This window comes from Epinephelus moara, chromosome 5, assembly GCF_006386435.1.
Source record: "Epinephelus moara isolate mb chromosome 5, YSFRI_EMoa_1.0, whole genome shotgun sequence".
NCBI classification, from domain to species: Eukaryota; Metazoa; Chordata; class Actinopteri; order Perciformes; family Serranidae; genus Epinephelus; species Epinephelus moara.
In genome coordinates, this window is record NC_065510.1 from 40,343,439 (window position 1) to 40,361,915 (window position 18,477).

At 40.0% G+C, this 18,477-nt stretch overlaps 1 protein-coding gene across 2 annotated transcripts; it reads right to left on the minus strand.

Annotated features, from left to right (window-relative positions):
• Positions 1–459: 459 nt before the first annotated feature.
• Positions 460–18,071, minus strand: ncapg (non-SMC condensin I complex, subunit G). Of its 2 annotated transcripts, none has more exons than XM_050045271.1 (22): positions 17,984–18,071; positions 17,549–17,661; positions 16,330–16,590; positions 15,618–15,846; positions 15,230–15,375; positions 15,052–15,136; positions 13,914–14,106; positions 13,681–13,830; positions 10,916–11,056; positions 9,251–9,374; positions 8,089–8,178; positions 7,020–7,208; positions 6,761–6,871; positions 5,269–5,388; positions 4,550–4,786; positions 4,261–4,442; positions 3,936–4,101; positions 3,465–3,632; positions 1,538–1,661; positions 1,211–1,258; positions 1,006–1,075; positions 460–855 (listed from the first exon to the last, which is right to left on the minus strand). In XM_050045271.1, the coding sequence occupies exons 2-22, from the start codon at positions 17,654–17,656 to the stop codon at positions 729–731; spliced, it is 3,069 nt and encodes a 1,022-aa protein (XP_049901228.1). In that variant the 5' UTR covers positions 17,657–17,661; positions 17,984–18,071; the 3' UTR covers positions 460–728. The 2 variants fall into 2 exon arrangements, with proteins under 2 accessions (XP_049901228.1, XP_049901229.1); XM_050045272.1 differs by having other exon boundaries at positions 17,549–17,656; positions 17,984–18,017.
• Between the last annotated feature and the right edge of the window lie 406 nt (positions 18,072–18,477).

Below are 18,477 nucleotides of genomic sequence, written 5' to 3' on the forward strand. Positions count from 1 at the left end.
GTCATGAGATAAAGTTTAACTTTTGGAATGCAGCGATGCACACACCATGTCGTGACAAATCACCCAGTCAGTCAGCAGGTGTCTACCATAAATATCAGTCTATAATATATGTGTATAGAGAAGTTGATCATTTTAGTGCAGGACTTCCTAGAGCTTTACACCTGTCCCATTTTAGGCCTAATACACACTTAAAACTCTGCATTTCTGGCAAGTGGGCTATGATACGATCATGATTATGGTCAATTAGCAACCTCAGATGCAACCTGCCTCCACACCCTTGAAAAGTAGCACAGAGTAGGCAAAAGAGTGGCCCCTGGCTGCCAACCTCTGGTTCCCCAGGTAATTAAGAGACAGCATGCGTCCTGGCCCTTAATGTTATGGCTGATATGTGTATACTGAGCCAACAAGGCTGGGGACCACTGATAGGGTTTTGTGATAATGAAGAGGACAAGCTTTATAAACATATTTCACTTTAATGATTAAAACGACAAAACCTGAAACAAACGGAAACAAAAGAGTAAATATGACAACAGATAAAGAGGAGACCCCATTGTGAGGGCTGTTAGTCAGAAGTTAAGTAACTACTGACATCAGTTTTACTACAGAAGAGTTAGTAAATGGCTCCACATTACCAAAGTATTTGTGAATTATTGTAGACTGAAGATCTTGAACACCAGTTTACAAAATAACTCATTTCCATTTTTGCACATCTGATCATGACCTGACAACTATGACACATTGGCCTCCTGATTGATAAGGGTGTTGAGGTCCAGCTTTGTCTTCTCAAGAGCTGCGGTCTTAGCCCTCCGTGAGGGACGCACCACAGAAACTGGCTCTGGAACATTTTCTCCATCACTGAGGCCAAAACAAAAAGGAGCAGATGTATAAGACAATGTGACTATAAAGTGATGGTATCAAATCATGTATACATCATAGCTGTACATACTGGTATTTGTAAAGTCATCATGTTTCCTCGTGCTGACAGAGTTAAGTGCTATCACTCACCTCTCCTCTGATGACTCTGCCCTCCTGCTCGGCTTTCTGCCTCCTTTGGCTGTGCACACTTTCCTCTGACCTGTGCACACAAACACTCAGGTTACCTCACACTGCTGAGTCAACTCCTTGACTCAGGTAGACAAGAGGAGCTCTAAAAATACAGTGGCACTATGAACAACTGCAGTTTCAGATGAGTATACAGAACCTGCATTACCTCTTTTGGCTCTCTTGGCAGATTTAGATGGATCGTCTGTTGCGGCCTCTGTGGAAAGATAAAGACAGAAAATTCATATATTTGCAGTTCCTCTTTGTGCTAGCTGTATTCTCATCTTGACAGACAGCGAATGGGATTTGGAGGAATTTTAATCCATTTAGCAACATTCTGGTAATATGACATAATCCTTTTACAGGAAGAGTTGTCACAAACGTTTGTGGGGTAAATCTAGTTAGACACAGGCACCGAGAAGGCAACATTTGTTACAGAGGCTCAGCGGGATGTCAGGTTCTTTTATACAGGCTGTCAGTGTGTTTGCATGTGTACCATCTGCATTGACATCCAATGGTTGGAGCGCGCTGGCACTGAGGAGCTCGGCCTGTTCTTTTGAGTCCACTAGCTGATAAATCATTTTCTCCAGAGCGCGGAGGCAGACACGATCCTTCACCACCTGAAGAGAAGGACAGAAAGAGGAGAAATGAAACATTAAGCCAGTCAAGAGGCAGATATATATATATCTAAAACAGTACAAGGCTGTGTTCTTAGCCACACTAGTTATGTGGTTCCTGGGTTGGCAATGAATGTCATTTTGTTGGTTCAGATTGAAATATATCTCAACAAGGGTTTGATGGATCGCCATAACATTTTGTACAGACGTTACTTCCATGGTCTAGGAAAGTACAGTCAGTGAGTGTGAACATGAGCTAGTCTCTCTCAAGCCCAGAAACAAAGAAGTCTCAAACTTCATTTTCTTGTCTACCCAAATGAGCTTCATTCTATTGTAGTGTTCTCAGTCCTGAAACAGAAGATGTTCCCATATACTCAGAACATTCCCCTGGCTGCTCTGTGTCATCTATAACATCTTTCACCATTCACTGTCTGTGACGCAGCTCCAGACTTTGTACCCTATAGCCCCGTTTCCACCGAGCAGTACGGTTAAGTTCATTTCAGTATGTTTTTTTCCCATTTCCTCTGTGAAAAGTTGTGGATGGTACCAATGGAACCATTCTGTACCATCCCCATTTTTGGTAACCCCTCTGTTGGGGTACTTAGCACACAGATCTGGTACTTAAAGGTGGAGCTGTGAACACTGCAGTCTGTTGAATGGTCAATAGTGGACAGTCACTTTGCTCAGGGCCGCGTTGTGGCTGGTTTTGAGCCACATGTAACCACTGTTCATACCGCAGAGACTTTTATTAATAGACTGTTATTATAAAATGAAACGATGTTTTGCTGCCTCTCGCAGCAGCTGGAGTCGGAGGAGGGTCTAAGTACCATATCTGAAGTGTTACTTTTGGTTCCAAAGGTACTATACCGAATGTGTTTGGTGGAAACGGGGCTTATGACATCACAAACTTTAGTTTAGTTTAGTACTCGTTTTTGGATTTGAGAGACAGATGTTCATGTTTACTAATATTTTTAGACTGTATTAGACCATAGGAGTAACATGTATGAATTCTGTAAATGGGTGTAGTTCCCCTTTAACATAGTCAACAATAAACCTCCTTAAAGGAATACTTCACCCACAAAATAACCACTTGTATATCAGTTACTCACCACATTACCTTGCATTTGTGACAAAAATTGTTTCTGGCATGCCTCAATGGAGAACAAAGAATCCAAAAATGGAGAAAATTCTTGGTGAATTGGAATAAAAGGGGGGCCCTTTTAACAACAGCAAAACTATGTCATAACATCCGTTTACAAACTCTCATACAACTCCTGCAGTATAATCCCAAACACGTATTTTTGCTAAAACGTGATTGAAAACATGTCAGTACAAACAGTCTAATGCACGGCTGATAAGTATGATTGGGCACACAAGTGCATTTAAATTTTGCTCAAGCTGAGCTCATACACTCACGTATGCTCAGGCACATTCAGGATGCACTACTGTTTGGGAAGTAGTGAGGCTTAGACTGGACAAATGAGACTTGAATTACACTGCAGAGTTGTGTGAAAGTTTGTAAACACAAATTTTGATATAGTTTTGCTGTTGTTGAATGTGGACCCTGATTTGGATTCTTTGTTCACCATGCAAAAAAAGATAGTTCTTTTTCATGAATTCAGAGCGTCATTTATATAGCAATGGTCATTTTGTGGTTGAAGTATTTCTTAAACATGTTAGCATTTTCATTGTGAGCATGCTAGCATGCTGATGTTATTAACTTAAAGCATCACTGTGCTCAAGTACAGCCTCACAGAGCTGCTAACATGGCTGCAGACTCTTTAGAGCTGTGGTGTCTGTCTTTACCTGTACAAGCTGCTGCAGCAGCGTCTGCAGGTCTTTCCTGACCGTCTCATCTCTGCTCAACTCCAGGTTGCTTAAAGTCTTGGCATAGAGACGCACCTCAGGGGCTGTAGGGTCCTTCAACATCTCCCCACACATACGCACCGCCAAGTAGTCATGGACACACACCTCCTAAAGACATATATATGCACTCAATGAATACAATTTTTCTGGTATCACATGAAGCCTTTTACAAACAGTTTACTCTAACAATTGAGAATTAAAACTCTGCATGCTCCAATGAGAACAGAAGCATTCAAGAGAACAATAAGCAACCCCCATCTGTGCTGAAGTGTTGAACGTGTATTTGAGCTCTTCATCATATTGCTTTCTACCCACGAAGCACCAATAAAAACACAAACGCTAATAAGGAACAACCCAGACTGATCACTGAGGGGTTTGAGAGTTTACAGTCGTTCTGGGGATGTTTCCTACCTCCGTGTTTGTTGAGGGCTTGATAAGTGCACTTGGACGAGTCAGCTCGACAAGTAGCTCGACCACATTGTTAATATCCACCTCAGCTAGTGGAGAGGTGGCTGGGGCATTCATCAGAGTCCGAACAGTTGGCAGGAAACCCTCCTCCACGACCTCCTGGTGGACCCTGTAACACATAAAATTACACTCCATATTAGTTTATACTGCATAACTAATAACTTCACCTGGGCAAGTAATCATACTAACAACAGGAGGATGTGAATACACAGGAATAACTTTAATTTAACACATAGCTCATTGTTGTGTGTATGTGTGCGTGTGTGACCTGCTCTCGCGGGCGTATAGCTGGAAGAAGACACCAAGGCAGTGCCGCAGTCGGGTGTCATCCTCAGTGACAGGGTTGTACCACAGCAACACCAGACGGGAGAGCATCTTGGCACTGGAGATACGGCCAGTGTACATCAGTTTGGCTAGACCTTCTGCTGCCTCTGTGCGCAGGTCAGACACCTGAAACCACACATAATTCAATAACACTTTCTTCAGCTATTTTACATCCAAGAGAACTTTTATAAATACTTCTGTTTATTGAGTCAATATTTCACCCTCAACCTCACCTCACTGTCCAGGAACTCGGAAAACATCACCAGGATACTCTGTGCGGTGTCCTCTGGTACATCTCCCTTCTCCTCGGTCACTGCTGCGTCCTCGTCCTGTCTGTCTGGTGACTGGGAAGGCAGGGCTGTCTGAGTGCCAGCTGTTTCAGAGAGCAACTGGAAGCCAAACAGCAGCAGCAGGTCGATGATGGACCGCAGAGCACTGATACGGATCTTCACCTCATCCAGCTGGGCAATCTGAAAACACAGGTAGACACAATTATAGTATTGGCTGTACATAATTTATGGTTGCGTCTTTGGGGTCGGTAAATCAAAATTACAAAGATATGTTTTTCCACTTGGCCTTAGTCATGCAAGTTTTATATATGCCTCCACGCCAGGCCAGCGATAGCCATGGCTGGAGGCATTATGTTTTTGGATTGTCCATCCGTCTCATTCTCATGAATGCGGTCTCTCAAGAAGGCCTTGAGGAACTTCCTCAAATCTGGCACAAACATCCACTTGGGTGAAAGGATAAAGTGATTAGAATTTGGGGGTCAAAGGTCACTGTGACCTCATAAAACATGTTTTTGGCCATAACTAAGGAACTTATATGTTAATGAGAAAAATTTCACACAAACATCTGGTAGAATAAGATGATGCCGTGATGACATTTTATATCCAAATATTTTTGGATTTGGGACAAGTGACTGTTTAACGTGTAGCATATATCACATTACCTGCAGAAGAAGAACCATGTGGGTTTTGGCCAGCTCCTTGCTGTGCAGAGTGCATGTTCCCAGACACACCACGGCCATGTTACGGACAGCAGGGTGAGCATTTGCTATACTGGGCAGGACCTGACAGAGATGAAAGAAAATATTGATATCAACCAACTTTTACTGAATTTACTTAATCTCCACAAATGTTTGCCAAGATGAAATTATATTTTTTTTAAAAACAATAAGCAAATAGTCACAGATGATTCAAAGCTTTCATCAGTTGGGATAAAAGGCTTTTGACTTCATGAAAAATAAATAATTATAACGGTAACAAGGGTTAAGCAATGAACCATCAGTCAAACCGCCAAGTTACTCTACATTTTAATGGCTTAATACTTCACATTTTTGGTGTGCTACTGAAAACATGCTGTCCAATCAGAGGGGAAACAACGACATTTAAACAAAATATGTGCAACAGATAGGGATGCACAGATTTATTGCCCTAACACTAGATCAGCCAATATTCACCTGGTAGACTGCCATCAGCCTATCAGCAAATAAGATGACATTTACCGATGGCAGTGGCCGTTTTCTGTTGTGTCATATTATTTTTGTGCAGGCTAACAAGCAAAGCGTTCTAGACAAAACAGAGATCTTCTCCAGGTGCCACTGGGATGAAAGGATGCAGTAAACTTGTCAGGGGACAGACCTATTGTTTCCCTGATAATGCCACATCGGGAACAACAAATCTGTGCTGACATTGGCAGTAGAAGAGCAAGTTAACGTTAGCTGTTAGCAGCCAGTGGCCAGAACTGACAACTAAAGGGAGGCTACATCAAGTTACATTATGATGCTTTCAAGCTCTGTTCAGTATATATTAGTATTGGGCAAAGGTAAATTATAACCATATCATGATGTGTACAAACGCAATCTTGTAAAACTAATTTTTTGCAAAAAACCTGAGTAAATACAGCTGTTTCAAGGAGAAATGTGTTGATGTTTTCACAGTGATTCAAATATTAGGGAGGAATTATGATATATAAAGTATAAAGGTTTGTGGGGCAGGTTACTTTTAATTCAAAAATATGTTTTTCATGTTAAAGGCTTTATTAAAGGCTCTTCCATAAATTTGTACAGTTACATTTTTGTTCATTCAAAAATTGATAACTGAAGGCTGAGTAACAGTTCAGTTATTTTTAATGGCACAAAAGGGGCAATGAATAACAACAAAATAACAAGATTTTGTTGTTGTTGATTTTGTTTATTTTAAATATTGCTATCAGCCCAGAACTTTGCAATTGGTGTATCCCCAGCAACAGATATACACACTGCATCCACTGGCAGTAAGGGAACCATTGACAAAAGTCGAGCCGTACAGTCTAACCAAAACTATAGCAGGTATCTTGGTGCTGATACTCCTGTATCTAAAGATCCATTAGGAGTTCGGGATTTGTACATCGACAGAACATTTGTGAAAAATATGATTTATGTGTGCAGTGCGGGTTTATACCAGTGAGGACATTAAGGCGCTTATGGTTGGACCAATCCGTGTCTTGATGCTCATCTGCTTTAGCAGCTCTGCACACATTGTTAAACACCTCAGAAGAGTCTCCGGGTCATTCTGGAAAAACAAAAAAAAACAAAAGGCGTTAAGACCTTTCCTCATTTTATTTTAGGAGGAAACTTAAACCATCTCTAACCATACAGGGTAAATCATATTAAATAACATGTAGAGACACAAAGGCGGGGCTTTCTGTGTGGTTATGGACCTTCTCAGTGCGGGTTTCCTTGTCGGCTGGCTGGCTACTCGCTGCGATTTCCTGAATGATCTGGTTCCTGCGATTTTCGAACTCTGTGATGGACTCCTTCAGCTCCGCAGCACGACTGAAGTCCTGGGCGCTGATACAATCCTCCAGGGTTTGTTTAGCCTCCAAGATGCACACCTTCACCTCTGCAAGCTGGAGGGGAGGAGGTGGAGATATAAACAGAAGAGGAGCGAGTTATTCCTTAGCTGGAATACACTCCAGAGGATTCTCAACTGTTGAGACGGGCAACTGCACCTCCATTTACAGGAAAAACAACAACACCTGGGGCTCTGGGCCACGCCACAACCCTCTCAAGGCTACTTTGCCTTTACTGACTGAAAAAGAAAGAGATGGGGAGAGAACTCAGGTGCACAGAAGGAATGGAAGGTAAACACCTGGGCAAGGCCTGACTTCCTCTGCAGCTGTTTGGCCTTCAAAGGTATTACACACTTTGAAAGAAGAAGAGGTGAGATATATTGAGAAAGTTGGAAGCAATCCCTCTGTGCCGATCTGTGTTTCTAGGTAACCACTGACTTTAACAGGGAATAAATCAGGATAAAAACTAATATTAAAAAGGAAAAACGACTGGGCGTGGATACAGCAGGCAAAGATATGCACCTTCCACCACACTTAAATACGCTTTGCCTCCAAATACAAACCATCTGCCAGCTAGAGCTATGGAGGGATGGGAAAACAAAGGGATGGAAACAGACAAAGGGGAAATGTTCACAGAGCACAAAACAGAGAACACTTGGAAAAAAAAGAAGATAAGATAGATTGTTACTTTTCTTGATTTAAAAAAAATATATAAACCTTTCATATATTTATTATTTGGTTCATTGAAAATAAGGAAACCTGAATATCCATTTGCAGCAATCAATCATTCTGTAGCTTTGTAAGAATTTTATCTTTTCAACCAAATAAAAACTAGCAGTGTGCCAATATGTGCTGTTTTCATCCATCCAAAAAACAGTAGGGTATTTGGAAAGGATTACTGAATCTAATTGCTTTCACTTGGCAGAGTTTTGCCCACCTGGACCTGCTGCCGGCGGCTCATGTTCTCATCCACTGGCTGACTGGCCTCCGTGATGGGCTCCCTCACATCGGAGATGATTTCTGCCACCTGTGTAACACAAAGCCAGCTCATTCAGACATCAATCTCAGTGGTAATGATACGGCCACAGAATAGAAAATCTGCTTAATTTTGTGACATCTCAAACAAAACATCTTTAGTAGCAAAGGACAGTTTAATTCATGCAACCGTCTGCACAACAATCCATCCCCCTAAAGTGTGTCCATGTGGAAACACTCACAAACAATACCAGCTTTATCATTTAAATTCTGTCATTATTGGTCTGTCAACTGAATATATGAAGGACACTGATTAGGGGTGGGGTGGGGATCAATTCTTTGATTCACCACAATTCTTTCTTGAAAGATTATCTCTCGATGCAGAAAAGTCATTAACTGGATATACAAAACCCAGTTCACCACATTATGATCGCCTTTAACAGTTCTGTAAGACGGGCTATATGCTCCTTACAGCTGAACAAACCGGATAATGAAATGTAACGGTGTCGTGCTTACGTCCTAAGCTTGGCTACCTCTTGAGTATTGGTAAGGATGGCTAAGTGTGAGCAACAGCAGATGGATATAATCCAACCAACGCCCCCTGGCTTTGAAGCTAGCATGGAAGCATTTTGGCTTCTGTAGAGTTGAAAGGAAACGGAGCCACACTGAATGCAAGTTGTGTCTCAACAAAGTGAAATATCTTTGGAAACTATATTTAATGTTTCCACCCAGAACTGGAGGAAAACACTCAGTTGTAGTTGCTGCCGAGCAGAGAACAAGCAAATAAGTTATATCAAAGCTAAGGGAAGTAAAGTCATCAGTTCATTTGAATTATTAATCATTACAAATACACTTTTTTTTAAAATAGCAAGTAGTCACAGTGAGAAAAATCATCTTATTTCAAATTTATATGCATCAAGATGCCACTGATAATTTTTTTTATAATCATATCGTAACCCTCTGAATCTTAATTAAATCCAGTTGTGATGTCCTAGAGATTCTTATCCCTAGTATTGATAAATGTATTTCCCCTTGTGTGTTGAAAAGAAGCAGTGTGTGAATTTAATTAACATTTAATTTACAGAAGTGAAGTTGTTCAGATTTCAGTGTAAAATGAAACTTACACTCTGTATGCGTCTGTTGTCATCAGGAATGAGGGTGAGGAGCTTTTCAGTTAGAAGTGAGACAAGGGAGGAGGGAGTCTGTGGGAGAGCCAACATCTCCTGCAGGACAGCCAACACACGCTTCCTACAAAACACACAATATAACAAGATAATAAACAAGCTGATGACAAACAAGCAACAACCTCAAGGGCTAAAAAAAAATGAAGCCAACACTGCAGTGCCAAAAACTGCAGTTCCTTGAATGGTCACTTGAGGCCGGCTCCAGAAGTGAGTCAATCCCCACTAGTCTGAGTGGGCGGAAGTTCGCTGCAGAGATCAGCCTCTCATTGGGCGGAACGAGCCACCCGCTGAAGTCACGCCCTACCACCTCCGGTTGTGGAGCAGTTTTCAACCATTTTCAACATGTCCTTTACTAACTTTTGCGGTGTTTCATCTTGCGGGGATGTAGCCATTTTTCTGCCATGGTTCGCATCCTGTAGGCAATATTTTTGTGGGCGTGTTACACCACAACCTGTTTCCCCCCGGCAATATTTTTGCAAGCGCACTGTTGCTGTGGCACCGCCCAGAATGATTGTGATTGGTTGAAAGAAAATAGCAGCCGGGGCGTTTTTTCTCCAATCTCAAAGTGAGAGTCGGCCCAGCCAGACCTTTCTTTTCTTGAGAAAGGTCTGGTGAGCGAGACTAATCCCCACAGACCCCCATGTAAAAATGCCCAACTTCACAACAGAAATAAACATGTTTACAGCCTGGCACAAAAAAACAGTTTTGATCTCTATAGCTAATTTCAACATTCATGACACGAACTGATTTTTTTATTTACTGACACTACAGATCTCTTAAACTAAATGAACACATACTGCAGAATTCAATACAATGTTTGAATCTCAGGTATTTAAAAAGAGAAAAGCTGCAACATCCAAAACATCTAACCAGATATTAAACCAACCAATCAACTCACAGTGTGAGAGGAACATTACTGTGACTAATCTATATCTGAAGTGTTCAGTCAATTAATTGACTAGTTGATCAACAGAAAATTATTAGAACAGCTATTCTGATAATAAATTAATGATTTCAGTCATCGTTCTGGTCCTGAAACAAGCTGACGGTCGGCCGTCGGTCACAGTTGGACCACTGGTGAGCGTCTGTCGCTATTAAAATTCTCTCCTTTCCTCATTTAAAGCTGCAGTCTATCCGTTCTTCTCAGGCTGTACTAATATCATATTGCCATTATTTTGACAGATATTGTGATTGCAATATAAGTCGCGATTTAAGTGAGAATGGTAATTTTTGCATTTCATTTTCATTGAATAAAAATTAAAATAAAAAATTAAATTAATTAATTTTTGCTGATGTCTGTAACAAACAAGCATGTTCCTATATGTCTGGAATATGGTTTGTAGGCAGAGGCATCTCTGTAGCACCACAGTGCTTCATTTTAATGTTATGTTGTGACAAATTACCTTTTATCAAAAATATATGTGATATGGCTATATTGCAATTTCAATAATATTTTGAATAATTATGCGGCCCTACATCCTTCCTCTCATACATCCCCACTCCTTTCCTTGCCAGTTGATGTCCACATTTGTTTTGTTACTGCGTCTTTCCCTCCCACACCATCTGTTCATCATTTTACCAACACAACTCTGTTCCCCATCTTACCTGCCGCCCTCCTCATTGGTATCCAGGCATCCGATGAGATGGATGAGCTGTTGGGAGATGAACTCCTTTGTCATGACGAGCTCCAGCTGGTTAAAGTCAGCCCTCTGTTCGTCTGACAGCAGAGGCACGGCCTTCAGATATCTGCAGTCAGAGTCAAGAGTCATACAACTCAGAGATTACAACAGCTCTCAGAGCTCAGTCAGATTAGATAACGCTGCCCTCGGGTACCAGAATCACAGGGATACAACTCAGAATAAATAACTATCATATTAAATGCAATACAGCAACACTGTAGGTAGCTAAACACTGCACCAGCTCTACCTACAAGCCACAGCTACACACAGACATATCAGCTAGCAGCCAAGTGGGTTTTATGAGCAGATGAATGTTAAGCGTGCCACTCAGTTACAGCAAATGTAATTAGGAGCATTTCACAGTGCAGCGTCACATACATTAGGCAGCTGGTAAACAGCAGAATGCTCCAACAATGGTGCCTAGAGAGGATGATACTACTGAGATTACTGGGATTTAAAAGCAGAAATGAGTGTGGAAGGCATTCTGTAAATTCATGCTAAAAGTCATATTTTGAAGTAAATATAAGAGTAGAAGCTACACACCCTGAATATGCTCTGTGTGTAGAAGCTACACACAGAGCATATTCAGGGTGTAACTTTAAGGTAAAAGAAGGTTTGTAGAAGATTCTGAATAACAATCACAATGACCAGTCTCCAGATCAATGCTGCGGTCTAGCCATCAAAGGCAAAACTAGATCTATAAGAATAAAACATTAACCAGTGCAAAGATACTACAAATTCTAAAGTGTTACTGTGTATTGGGAGCAGTTCAGTATCTTAAATGTGACAGCCTGCAGCTACATTTCAAAGCAGTCATAGTACACGATCTGTTGGGTCCCCGCGGCATGTAAACTTGATCACAGCTGCTTTTGAAGTATTTGGCTTTGATCATGTAAATTAAAAAAGACTTACAAGAGCATCAACAGAAACTGTTGTCCTTGTTTTGTTTTGTTTTTTGTCTTTTTTTAATATAAATTCTACAGTTTAAAATATCTAGTCGGGTTAAATTGAACTTAAGCAATGGGTTAGCCACACAGTTACATACAGAAAGAGCTCCTCTGAGAACACCGGACCTGCATTCAGATACCTGAGTAACAACATGAGCATCATGGCAACTGTGTTAGGCAACTACTAAAGATATTGAAGGTTAGATCTACAATTTTTCAAGTTTGGCTTGATAAAATAGTCACTTGCTCATGTAAAACAACATGAACAGTTGTATCTTGGTGTAATGATTCCTCCTGTTCATAAAGGAGGATAAAAGATCGGTGGCTAAAATGCTTCTGATATAAGTGATGGGAGACACAATCCACAGTCCTCATTCTGAGCAAAAATATATTTGAAACTTTCACTGACGTTAACATGAGGCCATGGCAGATTTAGTTAGACCAATCAAAGTACATATCGTCCAGAGTTACAGCCCCTTTAGTGGAGAATTCCCTCTTTGAGTTCCCCATACTGTGTTTCCATTCTTAGCTGCAGTGGAGGAACTGCAACAAAAGATGGAACATGATACATGAGACAGTCAATGTTCCTACACACTTTACATTTTAAAATTCCATACTTTTCCAGACTTCTCTGTAGATTTTTCAGACCATATTTGACATCTGAATACAGATAGCAAGTCCTCGGAAAACTTGCTTTTACCCATTGTGGCCACTGGGTCCACATTCTTATGCAGAAAGTTGGACAATACTCCACTGTCAAACATCTCTGCCCAAAAAGGAATTAAACCAATCTTAACATATTGATAAAATAATATTATAGAACTGTTATACCCATATTCTAAACCCCTTTTATGTATAAGAACCCCAAATAAGTTGAAAAAAGTTAAATGCCTGAGCCTCATTTATTTACTTTGTCCATAGAAACAGAAAAGATAGCCCGTTTACTTTTATAATTACATCACTGCATAATTCATTAATGTTCAGACAAACTTAATATTATATTATCTTACATTGCTGCATTTTCTTTCAAACTAATTTGGTCTCAGAAGTCCAGATTTGGTACAGTTACACCTGTACCTGGCACATTCTAACTATTTTATTTTATATTGTTTTTAGTAACTGTGTTTGTTTTTATTGCTAGTGTCTGTTTTTACAGTAGTTTTATTGCTAGGTTGTTTTTAGTGTTAGTGTCTTCTCATGATGATATTTATTTCTGTACTTTGCACCTGAGATCACTGAAAAACGCTCTCCCATTCTGACAATAAGGCTGATCAAACAGGGGCAATACTCTGAAAACAAATATCTTTCCACTCTTTTTTTTCTTTGCCCCATACTTATCCAGACCTGAAAATGACTAAAATCAAATTCCATACTTTCCCATATTGTGTAGGAACACCAGACAGTAACTTTGAAAGTTACCTACTTATTGTCTTTAAAGTTTTGAATGTATTTTTGCACAGAATAAGGACTGGATTGTTGCCACAAGTCTCTTACATTAACAGAGCATTAGGAAATGATCTCTAAATGTCCAGTATGAACAGGAGGAATGGTTAGAAAAACATGTTTCAGAGTTCATGTGGTTAGCTGGCTATTGTTTTAAGAAAAACATCAAAAGAGTGAACCCATCCTTTAACTACAAGATTAAATCAATCTGTTGACACTGTTGCTACTGATCTGCACTGAGGCTAAAATATACAGATGACAGCAAGAAAACTATAAATGTAATCAGGTAAACTTCTCTTACCCGTAGAGGTAGTCGGCATAAGTGGCAGGGTCTGGTAGCACTTGCTCCAGCATTTCATCACCATCATCTCCTTTAGCCTTGATGAACTCACACAGAGCTCTCCAGTAAAGCACATTCTCACAGGACAGAGAATCCACCGGGATCAGTTTCCTGTTGAATCACACATAATCTTTTAACTTCAGACATTCAACTGATCATGTGACAACATGTGAGAGCCAGAGTTTGAAGTGTACCTGTTGTCTAGCTGAGCTCTGTTCTGCACCAGTTCTTCAGGAGGTGTGCCTTCGAGGATGGATTTCAGTGTGTCCAAAGCTGTTTGGGCACAGTTCTCTACATCCAGCCTGTGGAGCAGCTCTATGACGTTACCATCCATCCGAAGTACCCAAGCCGGCAGTAGGCGAGAACACACCACCTCCCTCACAGCTTCTATAACACACACGGCCAATCAGACATATTTAATGGGCACAATGGAATTTAGAACTGAAATCTGTTGATCAAAAGCAAAATAAATAGAAAATTCATAGTAGTTTAGCCAGGTGAAAATTACTTTTTCCCTTAAATTACTGGTTCCAGCAACTCCAATGTGAGAAAGTGCACATTTCTCTGCTATACAGCATTGTGAAATAAATTCAAATACATTTTTGACATTTCATTGACTTTAGAATGCTGCAGGGACGACATTTTTTGCCTCCCCAACTGCCTCAACAAAAAGCCATTGTAATTTGGATTATTGCAGAAAATAAACTCTGTGGCAAACAGTTTAGACGTTTCGCACAGCAAGATCATCTTCACAAATGAACACCACTTTTGCAATTTCTGAAGCATAAATGCAATCACAAAAAGTAAAAAGCTAATGTTAGGCTATAAACAAAAAACACCATGTTTGCATGACTTCATTGCCACCCCCACAACTATGCAGTTAAGGCATGTTTGGCATGATACTGTATTGTCTTATTTAGCCACTTGTTAGCAACCGCCTTTTTTAAGACACCTAGAGGCTTCAAAATTCACACGTGGGGTGTTTACTGAACTGATATATTTAATGTCGAAGAACAAAGTGTGAAAATCACTTTAGTTTGTGTTAACCACAGACCTTATTTCAGGCATCTCACCAAGAACCCATTAAAAAAACTTTAACTTTAAGAGGAAGGAACTGATCGTGCTAAAATGCAAACTCATTTCCAGATTTAAGGACTTTTTCCTGCATCACTCAACATGCTAATCAAGACAACAATGGAATTAACTGACAATAAAAATAATTGTTTGTTGCAGCTTTAGTGGATTTGTTTTGCTTACTGAAAGTGCTTGCTTGAAAAATGTGTCTGTGTAAATGTCATGTCACGCACACACAGGCAAGAAAATCATCATTACCTGAGGTGTCATGGAGACCCTGCTGCAGCAGACTAACCCTCTGAGCGATGGTCAAAGCTTTGATGTGAACTTTGTCAGCCAGAACCTTAAAACAGAAAACAAAGACAAATGTTTCAAACCTCTGGTCCCAACGTTCAGTCAGATCAAGACAACAACATTTGACTGCAATTGTGGTTACCTGGTAGGCTAGCTTGCGAACGTTCTCTTTGATGTCTCGGGTGCGTTTGATTACTTTGGGGAGGGTGCTAGGGGACATCGCAATGCAGGAAAGAACGGCACGTCTCACCTCAGCATTGGTATCATTTTCCAGAATCAACATGTACGCTGAACAGTGGACAGAAATAGAGCATAAGAGTTAGTGGGGCCAATAACAAGTTCAAACAATGCTCTCTCAAATTTGGTTATCAAAGAAATGTGCTGTAATGATAACACCATATCATATTTTGAAAAGACAAAAGCAAAGCATTGTTAAAAAATGGAGTTGACAACTTATGAAATTACAGTGTTTGCTCAAGTGCTGTCAAATCAAAAAGAAGTAGGCATGGATAGAAAAAAACCAAACAGACCGCTGATGGTTGGACAGTCAGGATCCATTGGTTGTTGTAGGCGCGTCATGGCTAGAGCAGCCTGAATCCTTACATTGGGGAACTTGTCAGTGACACGGACCAGCATGGCTTGATGGATGCGATCAAAGAGGTCATCGTCTATCTGGGCGTTCTCCGCCATACTGCCCAACAACTTGTTGATCAGCTGGCACACACGAAAACGCACCGCGTGGCTATTGGCTTTATGAGACTGAGAAAAGAGAACAGCAGAAAATGCAGCGGTCCAAACAGTTTGGGAGAAGAAGAGGAAAAAGAAGAAATGAGACATAGGATTGGGGAGAAAACGAAAAAAGGCAGACAACACAGGAAGAAGAGTGAGCATGGATCAATGGAAAGAAGACAGACGAGACAGAGAAAAAGAGGTTGCATACCATAGGAAAATGTATGAGTGAGAAACAGACAGAGTCCAACAGGAAGAGAGGGGAGACAAATGAGACAAGATAAAATCAGATTAAGTGGCAGCAGACACATCAATCACATCTGCGCTTCTCTGTACAGCAAATACTCACAACAAAGTCAGCAAAGTTTTTGTTATCAATGTAAGAACTGTATTAACATTAAAAGATGTCTTTAAAAAGTTTATAAATTCATCTGTCACAAAGTTGACCTGTTGAAATCATTTAGTACATATAGAACAAACAGCGTGCATACCCTCATGTAATAATGTTTTTACCTCCAACAGGAAGTTAAAGATGAAACTCAGAAATGGATGATCATCCTCAGCATCTTCTTCTTCTTCTTCCTCCTCCTCCTCCTCTTCCTCCTCCTCCCCCTGCTGCTCCTGCTCCTCTGTTTTAGATGGAGATTGGAAACTTGCTGCAAACCTCGCAACAAAGTCAATGACATTTTCGACTGTAGGTTCACGCTTGTAGACGATCATGGCGTACTTCAGGTAGTGGACAAACTCCTCATGGAACAGTGTCTTGTCCTCAAGCTGGTTGAGGAGATGGAGAACATCATCAGTAACAGGTGACAGGGGAGGCAAACCAGGAGACACAGTAGATTAGATTTAAAAAAAAGATGGAATAGGGCAATATGTGAAAATGACAGTTTTGCTTACTGTCGCCTGTAGGGTTGCAGCCGTATCATGGTATACCATGATATGAAAACTGATGGTTACCAAACTGTGTACATTTGCTCATCTACAATATTAGGGGAAAAACATGCTCATGGATGGACAATCTCACCTATATTTTAATTATTTTTAAAAGGGAGGCTTTCTACAAATACATCCTTCAAAAAATGGTTCCAAGTTTCAATTACACTGATGAAATAATCCTTTCATTTGCATTCCTTTAAAGGTCAGTCTGACTGATAATAATAATAATTCTGCCATACCGATTTATTTTTTGAAATTATCATACCCTGAAAATCTCATACCATTTCATTTCTATTCTCCAGGGTCAAATCAAAACGCAGAGAAGCAGCTGTCAGTTTCTCGTACCACATATTTGGAACAAACTTCCAGAAAACATAAGATCTGCTCCCACTTAAACACGTTTAAATAGTGGATTGGAACTTTTTTGTTTGCCGTTTTCTTTTATTAAATTATATTTGGGGCTATCACTCTATTTTTTACTCTTAAGTTTTATTCCATTTTAATTAAAAAAAAAAAAAAATCCTATTTGTCTTTTCATATACCATATCTTAAAGTAAAGCACCTTTCAGAAATGTTCTACTTTTTTTTTTACACAAGTTATATGTAAATTTCATTATAACAATAATAATAATAATAATAATAACAATACAGCCTTTACCAGAACCAACTTTCTTTCACAATACAGACATGGATTTAAACTATGAGTAAGCGTGGTATGTTATGTCTAATTGTAAAACAGAAACACAGTGGATAGATGGTAGGGTCCATGACAGTTTTACATATCAGCACTTACCTTGTTGTATCGGCTGTTGAGGCTCGCCACCAGCTTAGCTTTGTTGTTGTGGCCCTTCTGAGCGCGCTGAAACGCCTCTTTAATGTCTATTTCATTGTCCGCAGTCATCTTTCCTTCACCACAAAACCAAATTGAAAGACAGAATAAGTTAAAAAGCTGTATAGGTTTTCCTCGCAGTAACTGACGCCTCCGCTAACGTTTTAACGGAATGATAACGGCGGCAGCCTGTTTGTCTCTAGAGCCTCGTTAGCTAAAAGCCCCACCTCGACCCAACTCCCTCAGAAAGGAAAGTAAGAAAACAACGTAAACTAGCTACACCGTACGGGATACAGTTCCCCAGTGACATTTTACATTATCCCGCATCATAAAATTGAAGCAGTAACGAATTCTACAGAATAATTAAACTTATTATGAGTTTTAGAAAGGCAACGTTACCTTTTCATCCGTTTGCTTCTCGCAACACTAGCGCCTGTTTTCAAATTCAACTGTCGTGTGTTCACGCGAGAACTGAGATGTGATTACTACGTCATGACGTACAGAACCGTGGATTATTTGTGCCCTGAGCCTAGTCTGGCAGGCGGTTGTACAAATTAGGGCTTACACAAAAGTAGCAGAACTAAAACATGGCAGGAAGAAACAGTTGAGCATGTCACAATAGAAATATATAATAATAACATATATATAATTATAATTATATATATGTTATTATTATATAATAATAATAATAATAATAATAAAATATATAATTATAATTATAATTAAAATATATTGATTATTAAATTGGATATATTAATTATTAGAATGTATAATTGTTAGAAATATGAGGAAAGAGGCAACTGATGACAAACCTTACAAAGACAAAGTGGATTCCTATCCTGACCCAAAAAGATGCAGAAAAATTGGTCCACGCTTTTGTTACCTCAAGGCTG